The 21,957-nt window shown below is 41.0% G+C and overlaps 1 protein-coding gene across 1 annotated transcript in view; it reads right to left on the reverse strand.

Annotated features, from left to right (window-relative positions):
- Positions 1 to 9,749: 9,749 nt before the first annotated feature.
- The window catches only part of PTCHD1 (patched domain containing 1), a 52,126-nt gene continuing 39,918 nt past the window's right edge, over positions 9,750 to 21,957 (reverse strand). The window contains exon 3 of the mRNA XM_057718358.1: positions 9,750 to 11,648. Within this exon, the coding sequence (XP_057574341.1) occupies positions 9,994 to 11,648 (1,655 nt within the window). The 3' untranslated portion in view covers positions 9,750 to 9,993. The remainder of the gene's footprint in view (positions 11,649 to 21,957) is intronic.

Below are 21,957 nucleotides of genomic sequence, written 5' to 3' on the forward strand. Positions count from 1 at the left end.
GTTTACACACACACACACACACACACACCAAACTCTAGACAGCTTTTTTCCCGTGTGTGTGTGAGGGAGAGAGAGAGAAAGACAGAGAGACACAGAGAGAGACAGAGAGAGACAGAGAGAGAGAGAAAGAAAGGGGGTGGGGGCAGAGAGAAATCTGATTTCAGTTTCCATGGAAATGGGCTAAATAAGGATTTTAACAGACAGGAGTACGAGTGCAACTTCATTGCTATTCCCAGCTCAGAACTATTGAGAGAAAATTTGAAATCATTCCAATCCTTTACATTTTTACGAGATCAATATTGTAATTTGGTACCTGTGACATAAAATTTTGGATTCGAACTTTCTTTGTAACGGGGAAGTCATGCATCCATTCAGATAGCCCTGTGAAGTAAACTAAAATGAACCCCCCCCAACAATTGATTTGACACTGCATATGTATATACTGCTTTGTCACTCCCCTCTCAGGCTTTTCTCCTCCCTCCCCATATAGGTGTTAACCTATAACTAACACACCGAGCATTTCCGCCTCAACTCTGAACGCCTGTGGAAGATCAGAATTCTGTGGAAAAGAGAGGCCAAACTTATATTTTCCTTTGGCCTCTGTTGACTTCCTTTAAGCCCAGGCATGTAAATACATAGGATTCTTCCTGCTACAATTTTACTCCCCTGTTTGTGATCATATGTTAAACTGAGGCCAGGAAATGAGTTTTTCTTTTCTTTCTCCAGAGACAGAGATGTAACATTGTGACCATTAAAGCCAAAGAAGGCACCATATGCAAGGTTTTATAAAACAACATCTGCTGCTAAACAAACAAAAAACAACCCTCTATCTGTAAGATATTAAGTCATATAAACTTTTCTGATTGCTCATCTGGAAAAAACAAAACAACAAATAAGAACACATACTAATTGCTGTTGAAAAGCACTGAAATATCTGAATGTAAAAAAGAAAGGAAAGGGGAAGAAAAGGTAAAACTGAAGACGTTCCCTGGCCCACCACCATTTCACTCTTTGGTGCGTATCTATCAGAGGATTAGAAACCTGTATGAAAAAGTGAAAGCAATAAGTCTGAAATCTTCTTAACCCTTGGAATTTGATGTCAAGATTGAAAACAGGATGCTTTATTGGAAGATTGGCTTCTAATATGAAAGGATAGTCAACTAAGGTCTTGATGTATTTGGCATGAGGCGTTTCCTAGGTTTAGTGTGCTAAGTGGCTCAGGGGCTGCTGCAGCCTATGAAATCCTTGTGTGAGCCTGAAGTATTGCCCTCTGGTGAAAGCTGGTCAGATGGAGAGGAGCTGTGGGATTGCCAATCATCAGTGGGATGGTTTTCCCTGCTGATTTTGTTTTTGTGTAGGTGTGAGATGACGTAAATACATATTTTAGGTGTCAGAGAAACTCAAGTGGTACAGAATATCGGACATCATTTCTTTTTTCCTGAGGTTCTTTAAACATCTTTAACATGTCTTCACTTCAGGTAGAAAGTATAGTTGGTTAATTCTCCTTGATAGACAAGTGTTTTAACCCTTTGTGGGAAATTTTTCTGGGCAAGTTTTCAATTAATTCCACCTGAGCAGGTGTTGCCTGCCATGGATCAAAGTGGTGTGACTCACACTTTGTCAAGCGCAGGGTGCAACTGTGGTATTTTCCCCAGTAGGGTTTGATGCTTATCTGTCTCAAATCTGACCAAGCTGAACTAATTATGTGCTCTAGGATTTGAATATTCCTTTTCAGTTTAAAAATAATTTGTTATTCCCAGAATCACCTACTTTCCTGTTGTGAAGAAACCCAGCTAAAATAGTGGGAAACACAATATAACACTGGGGTCTTTGTTGGAGAAATAGATAAGACTTCTAAATGCTGAATTTAGTGATTAATCTGACTGACAAGATGAATCTCCTGATCAATTGCCATGGACACAACTTTAAAATTCATTGTGAGTTAGCCCAAAACGTTACAGAATAATATGCAATTTCAGGAACTTCTTTCATTAGCGATGATGATAAGAGAGGGACCACATTTTGCTATCTAAACTATTTTATGTCTAGGGTGAGAATCTTTCCAAGCATCACTATATGTTTGGTATAGACTCTCTTCCCTTTTGCCACCCACTGAAATTGGACTGGTAAAGGAACGTTAAGAATCATTGGCAGGAGTTATCTTTGATGTTAAAAATGCATTGGCTATCTAAACACACTTTTTATAGCTTTGAAACATTTGCACGTTTAGAGGAACGAGAGAAATTTGGCCAAGGAATTATTAAACCCAAGCTGAAACTTTCCTTGTTTGGGCCTAGCATTCAACAACTCTGCTCACAGAATCTAAGCTGGAGTGTGAATACGTAACCGTGGGTGGTTGAATTATGGGATCATAGACAATAAAAATCGAACCTGAGTGTGTTCTCATCAAGTTACTAGGGATGAATTATGGGTTGAGAATTCGAAAGGAAATGTGGGGTCCTTTTACTTCATTTAAAAAGTAGAGATTCCGGTTCCATATCTTCTGTCTTCTAGAGATTCCTGAATAGCTCCATTATTCTCAGCTCATGTTTCTATTCACTGCACACAAATTTGATTCATTTCACCTTCCCAATAATTACCTTTTTTCCTGCCACACTCTATCTAAAGCTTAGGACCTGCACTAGGGCTCCTCTCTCCAACTTCTCTTAATGTCCACTGCCTGTGTTTGTGTCTGTATAGGTGGGGGTGGGCATGGGGTATAAGTTTCTGGTCTTGGACAGTTCTTTCTGTTACTTGTGTGACTTTTTTTCCCAAACTGATGTTTCTTATCACTAGACTTCCCTGGGTGGCACCTTCTTTCTTCGAGGTGGATGAAAGGCACTGGCTTTCCCATCAAACTAATGCCGCAGATAAATGGAAAATGCCCACTCCTTCTTAAGACTGGGGGTTGGCAGAACAGAGTGACCACCCCATATGTCCTTCCTCCTTCCTCTCCACTCCTTTTCTCCTTGTCTGGATGGCAAAGCAAAAATTCTCAGTAAATTTCCACAATTCCAGACTTTGAGAGAGATCTCTGTGGGTTGGGGTCCCTGCTGTTCTCACCTGTGACAGGAAAATTCCATCAAATGCAGTTTTCCACTATAAAACTGTTAGCACTTTGTAAACCCCAAGAAACATTCACTTCCTCAGACTTCTTTTTCTTCAAGTGTATTGCTCGGCTGGTCTCAGACATGCTCATGCACAGGAAACATATAAAAGGGGAAGATAATATTTTTTATGGTTCCCTACAGATGACTGAAGGCTTTGGCTTGCCAAACCCCACAGAACCACAGGGCTGGGCCTGCTGGGGCATTTTAATGTGCCTCAGATGTGTCAGGTATGTTATAAAAGGCCATGTGCATGTATGTGTGTATTTGTGTACATGTGTTGTAGATGTGAGTGTATGTGCATTATGTGTGTGTGCTGTGTGCGTGTGTGTGTGCTGTGTGTGTGTGCTGTGTGCTTGCGTGCGTGTGTGTGTGACGCAGCGCTACTGGGTCATGACCAGTGTTGGCCAGTCACCCATGGTCCTGGGAGGCATTATGGAATTTGCCTCAGTGATTCTGAAAGGGGGCAAAGGCAATTTTGGCAGAATGTGAATTTAAAGAATAAAGATATGAAAGTCTGAGCCAGACACCCTGGAAATTAAGTACATTGTTTTGCCAAAGAGAATCATGTGGGTTTTCCCCAGGTTGAGCCTGGAATGTGTAATACGAAGGGGCCGAGTCTTCGCCATTTACTAGGAATTACACAAAGCACTTTACAGAGCTCAGTGAGCAAAGTCTTCAAACTTCATATCACATGCTACAAAGTGGGGCTAATATTCCTCCATCTCAACAGAAGGCTTCCCTTGTCACAGATGGGCCGAGGGTTGTATACGTGGCACTCTTCAGTCCCCATTTGCCTCCTCTGTGCTTCAGGGAGGGCTAAGCAGTGATTCCCCCAGCCTTCCCCTTAAGACATCCCAGGTGCATTCCTTGTGCCTAAAGTTATGCCAGAAGAAGTACAACTAACAGGTACAGAGTCATTTATTCTCTAGCTTTCTCCATCATTATACACTATATCTAGCTTATGGTTGGCAGTCAAGAGAACTGGGCTTCACTTTGCATATCTGTGTCCAAGACACATCTGTCCTTAAATGTAACCATATGTCCGTGGCCATGATTTCCTATTTGCCCACTACAAATATTACTGAGATGAACGAGACACGTCATCTCCCTCTCTTGAATAGGAATCACTTGGAGCACCCCTTCCAAGGGTGTGGCATGCTACTGCCATGAGCAGAGACCTACAAAGCTTGGAAATAGGCTGCTCTGCTCCTTCTTCTTTAACAGGGCCCACGTCCACATGTCGCCTTTGCTGGCTGCCCCCTCTGTGTGTGTCTGTGCATGGGGAGTGGTTACCGAAGTTTTGAGACTATATATCCTTTGTTGCAACAGCGAGGATGTGGTAGGGCCTGGTATTCTTTCTGCCAATAAGAGCATGATGCGGAGGGGTCCTTTCCCCATTCTTGCCCTGGAGAGTATGTTTAAGTGGTGCTACAACATAAATTGCACAATGAAAACCTGTCTGCAGATTAAATAAACAAACAAATGAATAAGGAAAAGAGGAACAGTCGTAGGCACTTGGCTGGGCATGAAGAGACCAGTACCTAGAAGCAGTTTTGGCTCCTTGGAGAAAAGATGGTTGAGAAATTTCTTGATTGCCCGTTAGCCAAAATGAGGACACCAGGATCACACTCCCAGTGAGGCCTTTATTAATTTAGGACAGTGGTTCCTCACCCTTTTGGGGTCACAGACCTCCTTTGAAATCATATGGAACATATACACACATTTTTGCATATAATTTAATTTTAGGGAGTTCAGAGTCCCACCTTCTCACCGGCTCATTCATGGCCCCCAGGTTAAGACCCCGTAATTTAGATATGTAGAATTTGGCAGTAAGGTGGCAGAATGGAGAAAGGACTGAGGCTAGGAACCGGGAGACTTCAGTCACAGTCCTGGATCTGCTTCTAACTAGCTCTGTGCATGTAACTTCACTTCTCCAGGTTTCCATTTTCTTAAGTGATAAACAGAGTTAGCTCAGTTCTATCCAAAGATTCATCTGGTGTCAACATTCTGGAGGGAGAAGAGGCTGGTGCATCCCACAGGAACAGCATTCCTTCCACCAAGGGCCCTCTTTGGGTTGCCTCCTTGGGACACATTGCTTTCTTTGTACTTTGAAAAGAAGCCTTCTTTCCCCAGGTTGGCTCCTCCAAACCTTTGCCATGCTAATTTTAATCTAACCTGAAAATCGACACAGAGGACATAGCTCTCTGCTTACCTCACTTCCTCTTCCTTGTATGGTGCCCTCACAGATATCAAAGAGGACTTCAAACACATCACCTGGGCAGAAGGGGGGCAGGTGAGAGGCGGGTTGGGGAGGACAGCCTGACACTGCCTATTCAGGTGAATGGATTTTAGCTCATTCACTTTCCTCTTTGCTTTCTCCTGGACTGGCATGAAACAGAAATAAACAGTTGTAACCACCACGGGGAGGAACTCTGCAATGTGTTGGCTGAAGCCATTCTCAGTTCTTTGCCAGAGAATCCGGTAGTACTAATTTAATAGTTTCCTTCGTGTTACAGCTTTGCCATGCTTTTAAAACATAGGAACTTTGTCTTCAAATACCTGATGCTTTTTGGCAGACTTAAATGCAAATTACCCCAAAGGGATGTTCAAATATCTTCAGACAAGCTGGGCATAGTAATGAAATAAGTGCCCTCCCCTCCCCACTCCATCCCCCACTGCCTGTATCCCTTTCTTTCAAGGATTACAATCCAACTCCACCACCTAGGGCTTGTGCCCCCTTCATACTCGCCCCACTAGGTGATGATCGAGCCAAATTTTGAATGTCTTAAAATGACCAGGACAACTCATTCCATTTTTACATAGCCCTAATCCTGGGCCCTAATCCGCAAAAAACTGCTTCTCTGTAGCTTTACATCCTGAGCTCTAGTGCTACTGTGTAGGATGGACAAATTACAAATAATAATGTCTTGAGTTCCGTCTTTACACCAGGCCTTGCCACGAATGCTCTCTGAATATCTTCTCATTTAATCCTTACAGTAAATCTGCAACATCACTCAAATGTAGGCTCTCGAGGGCAGATTCTTTTTTAATCTGATTTGTTCACTGCTGTCCCCAGTCTCTAGAACAGTATCTGGGTGATATTAGGCACTCAGTAAGTATTTGCTGAATTGAAAGATAGTTACAATTATTAACACCATTTTACAGATGAGAAAACAGAGATTCACAGAGATCAAACACTACTATAAGCTGCAGGGCTACTTTAATAGGATCCGAAGGAATAAAAAGCCATTATGAGGAGGATATCATTTGTGTCCAAGAGGCTCTGCATCACACCACACCCCCAGGGCGACTGCCTAGCCCACCCGTTCTTGAGATAGACACAGCCACGCTCCATTGCTGGGGCTGGAGGAAAGTGATGTCATGGTCCCAGAATGCCACTTAGAACAACTGGGTGGTGGTTAGTTAAAATAAAAGGGTTATCAGGGGCCTTGTTCAGGGCAGCATATTGCACAAATAACTAGCCATGGAGCATGGCATCTGATTATCTCACTTCTGCCTGAAACTTGAGGGGGTAAAAATGGTAGGAAAGGTAGGAGCAAAACAAGCAAACACAAAAAACCATCACAAACCAAACCAAAGCAAAACAAAACCCCAAATGTAAAATCCCCAAATCCCCCAAACCCAAAACAAAACTTATGAGCTGGAACGATGGAGAAGGAGTTTCATCAGCATTTATATTATTTTTCCTGTGGAGCAAATATACTCTTTTTAGCCCGAGGAGCCCTCATGCTATAGGATTTAATAATAATACCCTATTTCAAGTATCGTTTTCTTTCTTGCAAACCCCAAGTTTCTTGTGAATTTACATCTTCTGCTGAGTTTCACTCAATGAGAGAATATCACCCTTACCCTGACTTTTCTTTTTTTCCTTATGAATGGCCAAGAAAGCCCAAGTATCACAGTTTTTTTTTTTTTTTAGTTGAGCGAGAAAAGTATTTTCGATGAATGAAATATTTTCTTTGGTAAACAAACAAGAAATACCAACTCAAAACCAACCAAATAAATTTCTTTGGTAAAGTGAACATTAATGTTTTGGTTGGAATTAATTGAAAAATAAAACTTTTGCAAGTGTTTGCTAGGATCGTTCCTTCCCTCTTTATAGCAATTGAAAAAGTAAAACTTTATGAAGTAAAGACTTAAATTTTGGAAGGATGTGATTCTGAGCTCTTTCTAAAATGACTTCTCCATGGTGAGGCTAAACCAATGCTATCAGAGCAAGTATTAATAATCAATATTAACAAATAAATAATAATGATCTAACAATAAATAATAACTAGTAAATCCTGGCATGCAGAGTCCCCCAGTAAAAATCATTCATTCATTCCACAGTCAGAATTCCATATGCTTTGATTTCAAGTGCTGAAAAGAGAAGTTGACAAGTTTGAAAATGCCCTTCATTTAAAAATACAATATCCCAAGGTATACAGAGACCCAATCAAGCTGGAAAACTACTATCTGTCATAAAATAAAGTCCCACAGTAAGTCATTCTGGTTGACCAAATTGAATGGTTAAATTCTCAACAAAATCTGCTTAATCAGTATGTGTTGTATCAGTTTTGTGGAGTCACTGTAACCCAAGGTGCTCCACGTGGCCAGACACTAAATCAATGGCTGATTTAGAACACTCTCTTCAGAAAATGATTTAGTAACATATGATTTAAGAATAAAACCAATCCCCTCTTCAGCTGTGTTTTATCAATAATAGCCTAGTTGCAGGCCCCTTGGAGAGAGAATTGATCGCAGATCTATTATGCGAACTTGCCCTTTTTCGAGGATTGCATTTGTCCTTAGATTAAAGCTCATTATCTTCTAGTTGAGTGCATAACACGTTGGTATGATCACTTAGTGTGTTTGCAGGAGAGATTGAACAAGTGTGTAATGCACTAGCTATGATCCCCTGCACATATATTTAGAACTGTGTGAACAACAGTACATGAAATAGAAAGCACAGGTTTGCACTTGGTGTAGTTACATCTGAATCATTTGGGCATTTTTGCTGTCTGGAAAGACAATGGTAAACCTAAATCCCAAACATTACCCAGACATTAAGAAAAAAGTCTGCCTTGTGGCTAATAAGTCCTATGTTTCTTCCTTGGAAATGTACTTTGAAGGGAGTAATAGCCCTCTTATGAGAAGATCTAAAATTGGCCTGCCCTGTCTTAGGCATGCTAAAATGATAGAAAGCCTCCAGTGGTGTGATCCTGGATGAGTTGCTTTATTCTCCTAGGTCTCAGTTTCCTCCTCTGCAGGGGATGGGGAAGTTGCACAGTACATCCGCTAAGGTCCAGAAAGGTAAGGTGCTTTGGGGAAATGCTTACCACTACAGATGTCTAAATAAGCTACGTCTCTATAAAAGGGAAAAATACTGTAGACATTTGCCTCAAGTGTGACCAGGTTTTAGCTTCATTTTTATAGACTTAAAGAAATGCAGGGGTCTGGGGCAACATACACAGCCTCTTCAGATCAAACCATTTCTGTTTAGATCCTGTAGATACTGCGAGTCAACAGTATAAACATCTAGGCTTGATAATGTACAGAAGGGCCGTGCAAGGAAGTAGAGGGGCATCAACGAAGGTGTGGGGGGGACCAGGAAGATGAAAGTGCAGCCAGGTTAGCAGCAAAGCTTGACTGTCATCATTGATAGATTTATATTGGTGATTACATCCTCCAGTCATTTCCATTTATCTCACTTTTAGCCGTTTTATGTCTCTGCCTGAAGTTCTCAGTTTCAGGACTTACAAAGTTTCAGGACTTTCCTCCTGTGTATCTCTGAGCAAGCATGTCTCCTGAGCGAAGGCAGACTGGCACTACAAGTGGGAAGCTGTGGCAGATAACCATGTCAGTGTTCATTTCTCCTTCCTTAGCTCTGCGTGGGCAGATGTTGTTTCTGGGCATCCATGCAAAAAATGCATGTAGAGCCAAACCACAAACAGCTGTACCAGCTGGCCATTTTTGTTGTTGTTGTTAAAATGGAAACACTGTCTCTGGGTTCAAGTAGACACCTGCTTTTCCTCCATCATGCCAGGTATTTGGGTTTGGCTCTGTGGTTTTGGGTACTCAGAGCCTCCTGCCAAGAGCTGTAACTGATAAAGCAGATCCACTTGGTGACAAGCAACAAGATATACCAAAATAGAACCGCCCGGACTCTGCACTGCTGCAGCTGCCATTGGTTTAAAGGTATATTAACCAAACCATACAAATGTTAAAGGGATACTGATGGTGGGTGGGGGGAGGGGTATGATAAATGCATTTTAGACAACAGAACTGCCTCACCTGCGTGAATTTAGAGGCGACTCAATTTCAGTCCATGGCTGATGGCCACTCCACCGTGTGTCTGTTTCTGAGGTTCTGGCTTGCTTTTGCTGGCCATAACTTTCACAGACATCACCTTGGGATGTTGGGGAGCTAGATGAGATGACAAAGACCTTAAACCACAGACCCTGCTTGGAGCTACTGCTCTGCAGAAGTTCTGGAAGCCTTATTGTTTGAGCAATGCTCAAAGCTATTTCTGCCTCAGCAGCTGACCTTTCAATCAGAAGGTTTTTGTCACAATACCAGCAACATCTGCAGTGTGAATAAAAGAGGATTCTGCTTGCTAATAAGCTTTCTCTTATTTGATCTTAGTTTAAGAGACTATGAGCCTCCGTGTGTGTGTGTGTGTACATATTCTCTGATGACAACCTTTTGTTTTAAAGATTGAAAATATGCAATGCCCATTTCCCCACCTTGTCCTTTACCTTCTTTTTGGCAATGCCTATTTCTTATCCTTAAAAACTGAAGAACAACTTTAAATTTGTTTCCATTAACATCATCCCTTTGCTCTTGATAAGACCTAGGGTGAAAATATAACAAGCAGATGCTATCACACTGTTGTAATTTGGTCAACCACTCGGGTACTGTCAATATCCACCATTTCTACACACTCAATTTCCTCCCGATTTTCAGGATTTTTCTTCTCTTTCCTTTTTTTCTTAGAGGGTGGCAGGAAAGTCAGTATCACAGGTAAAATGGCAAAGCAGTGAAAGAAGGTGACAAATGCTATTAAAAACAAGCACCTGAACAGTGTACAGGTCAGATTTGAAGGCACAGCTGCAAGAGGAATCAGACCAACAAGATAGCAGAGGTAACTCTGTAAAATAGCTACCCCATGCACTTCCAGGGCATTTTTTACCCACTTCGTTCTTGTGAAATCCTTGCCCAGAACAAAGGTGGATAAGAGTGGAGCACAGTTGTCAATTGTGTAGTTAATTCCATAAATTAAGCATAGCACAGAAATGCAGTCCAGTTCTACTTTCCATAATGTCATGAAACCTATAACTCCAAACTCCACGGACACAACCGTTAGAGTGAGCCAAACATTAATCAGGGAATCTGCCACCAGGAATGCCGAGAAGAAGAGCAAGAACAAAGCACTGATGCAGGAGTTGTGCAGGGGGGCTCCCAGAGAGGAGGCGTATCGGTCCATGTACACGAAGGACGGATTGAAGACAATGAACTTCACCTTGGAGGTGACAGAAAGTCTCCTCAGGGTCTCCAGGAGATCATAGAGTTCTTCTCTGTTCGTTTCCATGGTCTTGGCCACCAAAAACATTCTGGAGGCCACTACATCAACCTCATCATTGTACTTTTTAGAGAAGATGATGTCCTCTTGAAAATGTGAAAATTGGGGGGCTTTCAGGAAGGAATTTCTCAACATGTCTGTGAAATTTTTCTTAGGCAAGCCAGTGGACACATTGAGTTTCCGAAGGTAATTTAAATAGCTCTCAAACCAGGATATTCGCACAAACCCCTTGGTGTATTCTAGCACGTCTTCTTGGACACTAGTGTTCCAGTATTCTATAGACTCGTATATGTAAAACCCAATCACCGGACTGTAGTTGCTGAAGTACTTTTGCTGGGCAGTAGTGTACTCAATGGTTTGTGTCGCCGTTGCTACGATGTTACTAAGGTCTGACCCTTCACTGACCTGCAGATAGCCCATTAAGGCAAAGGAAATATAAATAAGGTAAAAGAGAACTACAAAAGGCTTGACATAGGTGTTGGTTATCCAGTCACAGTAATAGCGTTTGAGGAAACATACCAATAGGTGACTCTCGTAAGTGTTCGCTTCCTCGCCATCAGTTGTGTCCTCACTGAACCTGGCCGTGAGGAGAAACCTGTACCATGCGGGCTTCTCCTGCAATGCCTCGGGCTTTGGGACTTTCCTACAGAAGATACTATGCTGGTAATTGTTTTCTATGTAGCCAGTGAATACCAGGCTGGAACCATAAAACGAGAGTACATAGAGGTAGTTGAAGAAGATTGCGATACAGGAATTGCAGCAGAAAATCCTGGCTGCCTCAATGTTTGTGAAAGGGCTGGCCCCTATGCCAAAGGTGACCAGGTACATGGCAGTGGTGAGAGAAAAGGAGAGCATGGAGTCTGCATAGACTGCTGCAGTTCTCTCTTTAACGTGTTGGTCTTCTCTAGTTTTCCTCCAGGAGGATAACATTTCAAAAGTCCCATATAATCCATGACCTGAGGGGGCAGAAAAAGACCAGATCAAAAATTTAAAAGGCTAATCTCTCTAAAGAGGGGAACCAACTTGGTCCTGGGGAACTACTGGGTCAAAGGAAATATAACCCGTCCTGGGGGTGACAGGTGACAGGTAAATGTCAATGATTTCTCCTGTGGAGAGAGACTCGTGTTTTGCTGAATCATAAATGTTAAGGGATAGAGGGCAGATAGAGGCGCTAAGATCTCCATGCTTCCTTCTGGCTTAAGAAAGCTGGGCAGACTTGTGCCTATAGAAATCTGAGGAGGCGTGTGCCTGTGTCTCTTGGAATTATGCACATTGATAGTTTAGGGTCGTTGGTGCAGTTTGCAGAATATTTGTTAGCCTGGGTTGGTGGAACACTCCAGAGAGGATGCCTGGCCACTCATCATTTTGCCTGTCATCCCCACAAATCTGGCTGGAGGTCAGCACAGAGGAAGGCAGTGGGCAGAGGGTTCTGAGTTAACATCTCATCCCCTTATTTAAGTTTGGCCAAGTGGAAGGCTTTAGGGAGAAAGAAGCACTGTATTTAATCTGAGCCTTGACAGGAACCTAAATCATAGCCTCTTTTTTTCTTCTTCCCCAAGTATCAATGCAGGAAGCAATAAATCTGAGAAACAGAGGGAAGCAAAATAAGTAGGGACAAGTTTGAGTAAACAGGAAGGGTGGAAGAAGGAAGAAGAGTCACATGAACTCTCCCTGCAGCGGGTAAAAATGAAACTTCAGGTTGAAGGTTTATGGCTTGTCTCTTGTCTTCCGGGATCTGTTTGCCCGTTTTGGTTGTTCATGGATGGTGTCTCAAGCAGGCGGTGACTCTGCTGGCTTCTTTGCACTATTTGGCAGTGGCCTCTGAGGGACAGGGCCAGATCAGTAACCTCTCTCCCGAACTACTTAGTGCCTTTGCCTCCTTGCTTTAGTGTTCCAGTAACCCTGGAACAGCAGAGGTACAGTAAATGCCCATGTTTTGACTTTATTCTACTGCGTGAAATCAGATCTAGTTTAACTTTTCCCATCTCTCCTGGTTGGAGCCAGACATTTCCCGGATGGGTCTCCCTGGGTTTCCAGGCTGCTGTAACATTGAAAAGCCCCCCAGAGTGACCTGTTCAGGCTTTCTATCACCCCTGTCTTGGCACTGGGATCAGCAGATCTCATTTTCTGCTTCTACACCTTGGCATACTCAATCTTATTATTGAGGATAATAAAATCTTTACCCTGTGGTACAATAATCTTGTTTTTAAAAAGGAATTTAAAATCTCTAGCCAAGCGTAATGCTGAGTGAAGTGAGTCACTGTTATCTTGTGTGTACAATAACTGAGTGCTCATCTTCCCTCGTGCCCCGGTTGGTATTTATATACTTATTGTGAAGTCTTGGCCTCAAACCCAAATGCCCATTTCATAGTCATGATATAGGCCTGTTTCCTCAGAGAGATTTGGCATTTATCTTAATTTACTGGGCATCGTTTTACAGCCACTTTTAGAGGTCAGGTCAAGACTGTCAATTTGATAGCTAGCACCATGGCCCCTGTTAAATTGGAGACACCTAAACTCCCCAGACATCCAGTAAAAAGTACACTCGTTGACTGGCATACTGTTGTTAATTATGTTTTAGATAGTTAACGTCTAGTCTTATGTGGGAAAACTATTTATTAAGTTTGTTTCCAGTGTTCTCAGGAAGGACCAGCCGACCTTTCATTAAAATAACTGATCCCTTGAAATGAGGGTAAAAAAGTACCGCCGAGGCATCTGCACCCTGGCGAAACAATATTGACCATCTCATCTGGGGCTGTGTAGAATAAGTTCTGGTGGGCAAAACACATTTTAGAGTTTCACTGAAAGTGGCAAATGGAAATTTTATAAGTGTTTTCTTGCTAGAAACAAACAGTTTTAAAACAGGGCTTTGGTCCACTATGGAGAACAGTATGGAGGTTCCTTGAAAAACTAAAAATGGAGTTACCATATGACCCAGCAATCCCACTGCTGGGCATATACCCAGAGAACACCATAATTCAAAACGACACATGCACTCCAATGTTCATTGCAGCACTATTTACAATATCCAGGTCATGGAAGCAACCTAAATGTCCATCAACAGATGAATGGATAAAAAAGATGTGGTACATACATACAATGGAATACTACTCAGCTATGAAAAGCAATGAGACTGGGACATTTGTGGAGACATGGGTGGACTTAGAGACTGTCATACAAAATGAAGTGAGTCAGAAAGTGTAAAACAAATATCGTATATTAACACATATATGCGGAATATAGAAAAATGGTACAAATCAACCAGTTTGCAAGGCAGAAATAGAGACACAGATGTAGAGAACAAACATATGGACACCAAGTGGGGAAAGCAGGGAGAGTTGGGGGGGAATGAATTGGGAGATTGGGATACCAAATTATACGCTCTAAATATATGCAGTTTATTGTATGTTAACTTTATCTCAATAAAAGTTCTTAAAAAAAATAAAAGATCCCTTTCAACGCCCCCCCCCAAAACAAACAAACAAACAAAAACCAGGGCTTTGGTACTGAGTCATTAAATATGGTGAGAAAATAAAGATGCATAGAGCAGGATTAGAATTAGTCATACAGTAGGATTTGAATTAAATCTGTTTTGCAGTCCTTTGTTTTACAATCAGTGTGATGTTTTATAATGACATTATCTGAGCCTGACTCTTGTTGGAAAACACAATAAGAATTCTTTTCTTACCTTGCTGTTGAAAAATCTTAGAAGCTAATTGGGAAAACGAATTTGAGTTATCAGAGCTATTAGGTGAAAGGAGTAAGGCTTTTGAGCATCCAGAATGAAAATAATCAAACTCAAGGAAAGGTAGAAGTAGGCTGTCAGCGTGTCTTGAGTTCTGTTGCTGTATTTTCAATGCCTTGTCCTTCTATAGTTTGATCATTTTTATTGAGTCCTGACTCTTTTTGCACATGACATGTTCTTGGTTTTGGGTGCAGTTCCGGAGGATTCTGACTTTATTCACGGGGGTTTGTGCTTCTCCTGCATTCCTCTAGCTACAGGTTGTGCATACAGATTCTCACACAGGCCAGAACAGGAAGCCCTGAGAAAGACTGTGTTGTACCTGATCCCTCAGTGTTTATTGCTAGTCATTGTTGGCCTGGCCTGCAAAGGCCCCCACCGTTATCCCTGATAGGCCAGATTCTTAAGTCACACCTCTCTAGCAGATGCCTACACCTTAAACTCCAATTTGCAGTTGTGCAGTGTCTTCAGAGAGCTCTTTGGATTTCAGGGACAACTGCTAACACCATAACTGGCCCCCCTTACTGAAGCTCAGTCAGTCAAGGGAGGGATGAGTGCCAACATAGCTGCAGGCACCTCCCAGGGATGAAGAGCGTGGAATGCCTAGCTGGCACCAGACCTGATTCACAGCTGGGTATTTATGTTGAAGAGGTCGGTCTGTTACCCTAATGGAAAGCTGAACTGTGGGGCCCTTGTTTTCTGGCCTGGACTCAAGGGGAGACATGTTCCAAGAGCCGTAGGACATGAATGCTCTGCCCCCCAAGAATGTCTGCTCTGCCCATCATCACAGCTGAATTCCCTTTGGTTTGGCCTTCAAGGGTATTCTTTTAAACGCAGCCGCCTCTGGAATAGTGTGTCTACTGAAGCAGCTTCCCTTCGGTCTGGGGAATGGGACAGAGAATGGAGATGGGGAGTGATGCAGAGGAAATCATAGGTAAGGAGGATCTCACAGAGACTAACTCCTTCCCAGCATTCCCTCCAACCAGCCCTGGTCTTCGTTTTTATATCCATTTCAGAAACTGGGCCAATGGAAAACAAGGAAAGGCAGGGAAGAAAGATTTTGGTAGATTCTATTCCTCTCCACTTTCCTCTCTCAGCAGCTGCCTCCCTTCTTTAGCGTCACCAAACAGATTTAGCCTTTGATGACCAGAGGCCCTGCACGTAATGGGAGCCTGTGCTCATCATCTGACGGCAGGTCCAAGACCTGGGGCAGCCTGAGACCTGGAAGTCAAAGACTGCGGGCATGCTAGTGAGCCTGCCAGGAACCGAGCAGCATCCCAAGGTGCTCTCTCTCTTACAGTCACAGTAGTTAAGGCTGAAGAGTTTCCAGAGGGACCTGTTAAACAACACATACTGATTCTATCAAATTCTGAAGATAAAGAAGCTTTTCAAGTATTCACTTAGTCTTTGAGAAGCACATCCAAGATGCTTGTTTCTGTTTTGGCCTGTCACATGTCTATATAGTTACATGCATATGGACACATGCATATCAGTGTGTGTCAAGACACACCCCCAGGCCCAAGTTCTAATTATTCACAAGTGAGTGCTTTGTGGCAGCGTGGGCTTTTAGCCAGGCCCTGGGATAAGGACAGTAGAACTCTTCACCAATGTTCAGATAGTTTGTACCAGGAGTGCAATTTAAATTTTATTAGCAGTAGACTTTGGGATTTTCATCCAGTAAAATCAAATACTAAAGGATCTAGGTTAATCATTTTTCTTCTTTTCCAAAGAATTTTCTATCTTTATGTGCAGTTAACTTTCAGGCTTTGGAGGCAATGAAGAGACAAGGCAGCACAGATGATAAATAACACTAATGGTGGAAAATCCTTCAGTCACTTAGGGTGCGTCTCAGGAATACTCACAGATTAAATCTCACTCTCACCGAGACTCTTTTCTGGGACTTGACCAAAGCCTTCAGGATTGTTAACAATCCACCGATGCAGGATTTGACAAATGGATAGTTCAGAGTTAACCTAAGTTTACCCAGTAGATACATTTCCGGAAAGCTGTTCATAAAGTCAATTATATTTTAAATGTATTTAACGGTTTTGCTATCAGAGGCAGTCTGCGTGATTTGTCTATTTTTTTGGTCAATGAATATCACAGGCAAATCGATCTACTTTATAAATTTGGATTTTGTAAGGCAGATTTTTCTTCAGGGCCAGATTCTCCTGCCTCCCCCAGCACAGGAGCCACAGCACCCACCAAGGCTGATGACTTTGGGCACTCCTCACATTTTAATCCTTTAATCCTAGCAGGATTTCCTCATCCTGAGTTCCTAAAAGTAAGGAATAACTGAGAAGAGGAGGAGGTGAAATGGGATGGCTTTCAGTTTCAATGCGAAAACATTTAATATCAGGGGCCAATGAAGCCATTTATAGCATGCTTGGGCAGTGCCAGATTTCATATATGGAAATAAAATTACTACATTCTTCTAGAAAATCCATAGAGTATAATGAATGCATGAGCAAAATCTGCTTAAAACATATTTTATTCTTAGACAAGCTTCACTAAGTAGCTCATGTTTATAAAAAGCTTTTCCTTCCGTGACATCCACATAAACTCATGATTTTTGTTTTTTTGAGAAGAAATTTAAAGCGTATATGTGTCTGCCTTGAGTAACATCTGTTTTCAGGGAGAAGTTCATTAATTGGGTTACATATACACTTTGCCTGTTATAAACATTTACTTTCTATGCTGAATTGTTTGGTTTATCACAGCCTGTTTTGTCTCACAGTTAAGAGTGAGAGTAAAGGTGTACTCTGCTTAAGTTAAGATGGATGCTCACATCAGGGCAAATACACACATCTTATTCTTTCTACCAGAGGCTTGTCACATTTTGGTAATTCTAATCACAGCATTGGGGTTTTTTGTTTTGTGTTGTTTTTTGTTTTTATTTGTTTTTGTTTTTGTTTTTCAGGGACACCAAGTTCAATCATCTGTATTTATACACATATTCCCGTATTCGCTCCCTCCCTCGACTCCCCCCCACCCTCCCTGTCCCAGTCCTCTAAGGCATCATCCATCCTTGAGTTGAACTCCCTTTGTTATACAGCAACTTCCCACTGGCTATCTGTTTTATAGTTGGTAGTATATATATGTCTATGCTACTCTCTCACTTCGTCTCAGCTTCCCCTTCACCCCCCGCCCCCTCCCAAACCTCGAGTTCTCCAGTCCATTCTCTGCACCTGCGTCCTTGTGCTTGTCACTGAGTTCATCAGTACCATTTTTAGATTCCGTATATATGAGTTAGCATACAATATTTGTCTTTCTCTTTCTGACTTACTTCACTCTGTATGACAGACTCTAAGATGTGGCATATATATACAATGGAATATTACAGCATTGGGTTTTAATCTGAGAAATGATTTTCCTTCCATTGAGAGCTGCAAATAAGAGTCCAAGAAATGAATTTGCTAATAGTTCTTCCTTGTTTAAAGATAAAGTGTGTGTGTGCGCACTATATAAAATCAGTGTGTACAACTGTGGCTCATAATATATGCTATGGTCATTATGTGATATCTCTTCATATAGAGGATATATGTAATATATAAATATATGTATATGTGACATATCTTATTCAAACACATTTTATACATTTACATATAAAATGTGTGAATATACACTATATAACATATAGAGAAATGTATTTCTATTCAAACATTTAAACAATATACATACATAATATGTTATAAACATAAAATATATATACAACATGGACTTATTGCATAATATATCATATTACATATGATATATAATATAGGTAATGTGATATATAGTATATATTATGCACCCAGATTACACACACACACACACACACGCACACACACACGCACACACACACACGATAACTAGTAGGTTGATGTGAAACTTATTTTACTGGTGAGGAAGAGAAATGTTAGTGCTGCTATACCAATCAGTGCAGAGCAGGGGCTAGAATCCCTCCCTCCCTTAGGTTCCATCTACATTTTGGCTCTTGGCTGATGAAGTAGCCTAGGTGAAATGCAGGGTTTCCTTGACAATGACTATGAATCTGCTTGCATTGTGAGCCACTGTAGACCCATCTGGTCAATGCTGCCTGGACCCAGCAGTGACTTTCTGAGATGCTGATCCAAATGCAACAACAAACTAGGTGTCTCTCCTCATGGTCTGTGGGTTTTTTTTTTTTTTTTTTTTTAACCAACTCAGTGTCCTGATGTTGCTTCCAGCTGCTGGACCTTCATGGAATTGGCCACGCCCCTATTCCCTAGACTAGTTGGCTAGATCACCCAGAGGATACCCTGGACACCTGGGTCAGAGATGAAGCACCCTTGCATTCCTCTGCCTAACTGAGCTCTGCCTTCCTGGACCTGTGCCCCTAGTCCCGTTCTTGTCTTCCTTTATGGTTGAGGATAGAAATAATAAAACATGTTTGATCCATCCCCTCAAACCTGTTTTCCTCCACTCACCCTTTACTGTAAGGAGTGGTGGAGCATATGAATAAAAAGGTGAGAACAAGCCACAGAACTCGATTACAGAGTATCCTTGTAAATTAGTCCCACAGTGACCACAGGCCATTACAAAAAAAGATATTCAGGAAAAAACTTTGAAAATAGTGTATGGAATTACTCTCATTTCAAATCAGATGCAAACAATGATGGGAACAACAAAACCCCTATAAATCAATTATTTTTTAGAAACTACTGAACCTTTTAGTGATTTCTATCTAAGCAGAGTATTTCCACAACACTCGAACATATTTCTATTCCATCATGTAGATTGTCCTATTGTTGCAAATAATGGACTTCTACAGTAATGGAGTAGGTTGAACCGTAAGAAATTACCACTTCTGTCATTCAAAAACGGTCAGATATTGGTACCAATTTTATAGGTGAAAAACTGTTGAATATTGACAATTTTGTGTGGTTTGAACTTTATTATTATCTGGCTGATAATGTGGGGGGCCACATTTCTCATGACTATAGAAATATATCAGAATACTCATCAGGAAAGCAAAACTTTGCAGGTTTGCTTAAGTTTAGATCCAAGATAATTGAGTTCCAGTTTCTCAGTTAGAAGGAAATTTCTTGCACAGGAACTTTTACCTCTTTGTAAGCCTGAGCTCTGTACTGCATCAGATTCCAGGTGGTAGCAAATAAGAACAAATACTCGGAGAGCTGAACCTGATCTTCTGGTTTCTGCTAAATACAGATAATCCGAGAATATACCTGAACGAAGCCAAACATCCTTGCCATTAGTCTCCTCCTAGCACTTAATCGCATCCTTTCTGCCTTTCCTATCCTTGAATTTGAGTGGCCTGGCTGGATAATTTAGAAGGAAGAGGGAACCCTGGATCTGACATTAGACCTTCTCAAAATCCCAAACACTTGAAAGGACTTGAAGAATATTTTTCTTGAAGAACATTTTTCATCTCATCTGATTTCTGAGGCTCTTGTATCTTGATCAATGCAAAGCAACCATTATAAATTAGATAACCACATATAAACTAATATCCAAAATATCTTTCACTGCAACCTCACTTCTCCCCTTTTAGCTGTACAGAATGTACATGAAGCACTAAACTTGCCAGATGAAGAAGGAAGAAAAACTTCCTTCTGTTCCCTTCTATATTCTCCAACATTCCATTCCTTTCCTGATTTGTGTCTGATCAGCAAAGCTGTGGAAATATTAAGCCTGTAAGGAGAGCTTGCATGTACAAAACCTGTGCCAATTTCTTAAACCATACCCAACTGCAGGGCAACGTTGTAAATCCTCATCCTTTAAAGGAAATTCCATAACGGATTAACATGATGAGTGTCAAATGTTTACAAATGGCAGTTCAAGTACCTCAATACCTGGTGTTAATATAGTTTGGAAAGAAAGGATATTACTTTATGCACAAGGGGTAGGGATGAAATAAACCCCTCTCCAAATTATAATAACTAAAAAATGTCAATGAACATTTATGATACTGTAGACCTTTAAGAATTTCAGCTCTAAATAAACTCATCTGACTCATATGGACAGGGGTTTTGGCAGAAGTGGGGTTGTCTGATATGCATGACACTGATTAAAAACATTCTAAATCCTGTTGTATCCATGCTTACATCATTGCCAAAATGATTCATCTGTGTAGGATATATTCTTATTGCCAGAGATGTCACATATCGTCTTGGCTAGTAACACACAGTCACATCCCATTATGGTGAACTCTCAGAGTTTATCCAAATTCTTTCCTATTCTGGAATTTTGTCAGGTTAATACTGCTTGACACACGTGGTCTTAAAATTTTCCATTCTAAATCTACTGCCATTTTGGCATTTGGCTGGATCTGGCCTTATGTGACCGGCATCACACTGAGACTGTTTAGTTTGTTGAATTTTAAATCTATAATTGTTTATCACATTATAGGCCTATTGTCAGCCAAGGAAATATCTGGAAAGGAAAAAGAGACATTTTCTAAGATACTTTTCCTTCTAAAGGAGGCCATATATTTTTAAAGTTTTATTTGATAGTACATTAATATCACAGAAAATCAAGAAGTTTTGCTTAAATCTGCTTGGCTTAAGCATAGCCTTTTTATGTTATAGACAGGCAAATTTAGAAACTGGACAAGTTTATTGACTCATAGTGCAAAACCCTTAGCACTGCATTTCTTCTTGGTCACTTGAAATATTTATTGGCATTTTAGGACTGGTCATCAAAAAAAACAGAATTAAACATTGGTCCTGAATGCAACATTTATGAACATGGTCTTGCTTATATTTCATTTCACAATCAGATCTGAGAATGAAGAGTTTATCTGAGAAATACAGAAGGGCAACCATCCTCAGTCCAGAGGCTGTTGGCTTTACGAGCATATTAAGCACCCATTACATGGTGCAAAGTATTTATTGCAAATGGGCCTCAGCTACTAAAATGTGTAGCTTCCTTTCATGTTGTGACTAAGTAATTTGAGATCTCTTTGAGCTGAAATGTACAGAAAGGTTGCCTACTGACTGTCAGCAGGGAAAAGTACCATCAAATCAATGCAGGTAACATTCCTCACAAATTACAAACGAGGCTGTATTGGGCAGTGCAGCGCTTGATCTCTTTCGCGACAAATGCCAGATTTTTCTGAATTGAGTGCATGTGAAGTTCACTGATACTGGGTCTCCATGGAGTTGTGGCGCTACTCTTTCTGGATTTGTCTTTTAAAGACGCTCCCTTGCTAACGGCATCTTTCCATCTCTCACATCCCGCCTCACACCGGTACTATCTGGTGTATTCCTTTTTGTGTTGACTTTTACTTACAATATTTAAAACTTTAAAAAGTACAAAAATCAGTTTTAAGAAATGTTAAATAGTATAATTTATTTTACTTAATAAAATTCAAGAAGTTTCAAATATTTAATTTCATTTTACTTATAGTGAAATTGATTTTTTTGTGAAATTAATTTGAAGTGTTGAATATTACTGTTTTGTTTTACTTAAAAATTAATTTTAAGAAGCTCTAAATATTGTAATTTTATTTTTCTGAATGCAGTTCGTTTTCAGAAAGTTTT

The sequence above is a fragment of the Hippopotamus amphibius genome, chromosome X (assembly GCF_030028045.1).
Source record: "Hippopotamus amphibius kiboko isolate mHipAmp2 chromosome X, mHipAmp2.hap2, whole genome shotgun sequence".
Taxonomy (NCBI): domain Eukaryota; kingdom Metazoa; phylum Chordata; class Mammalia; order Artiodactyla; family Hippopotamidae; genus Hippopotamus; species Hippopotamus amphibius.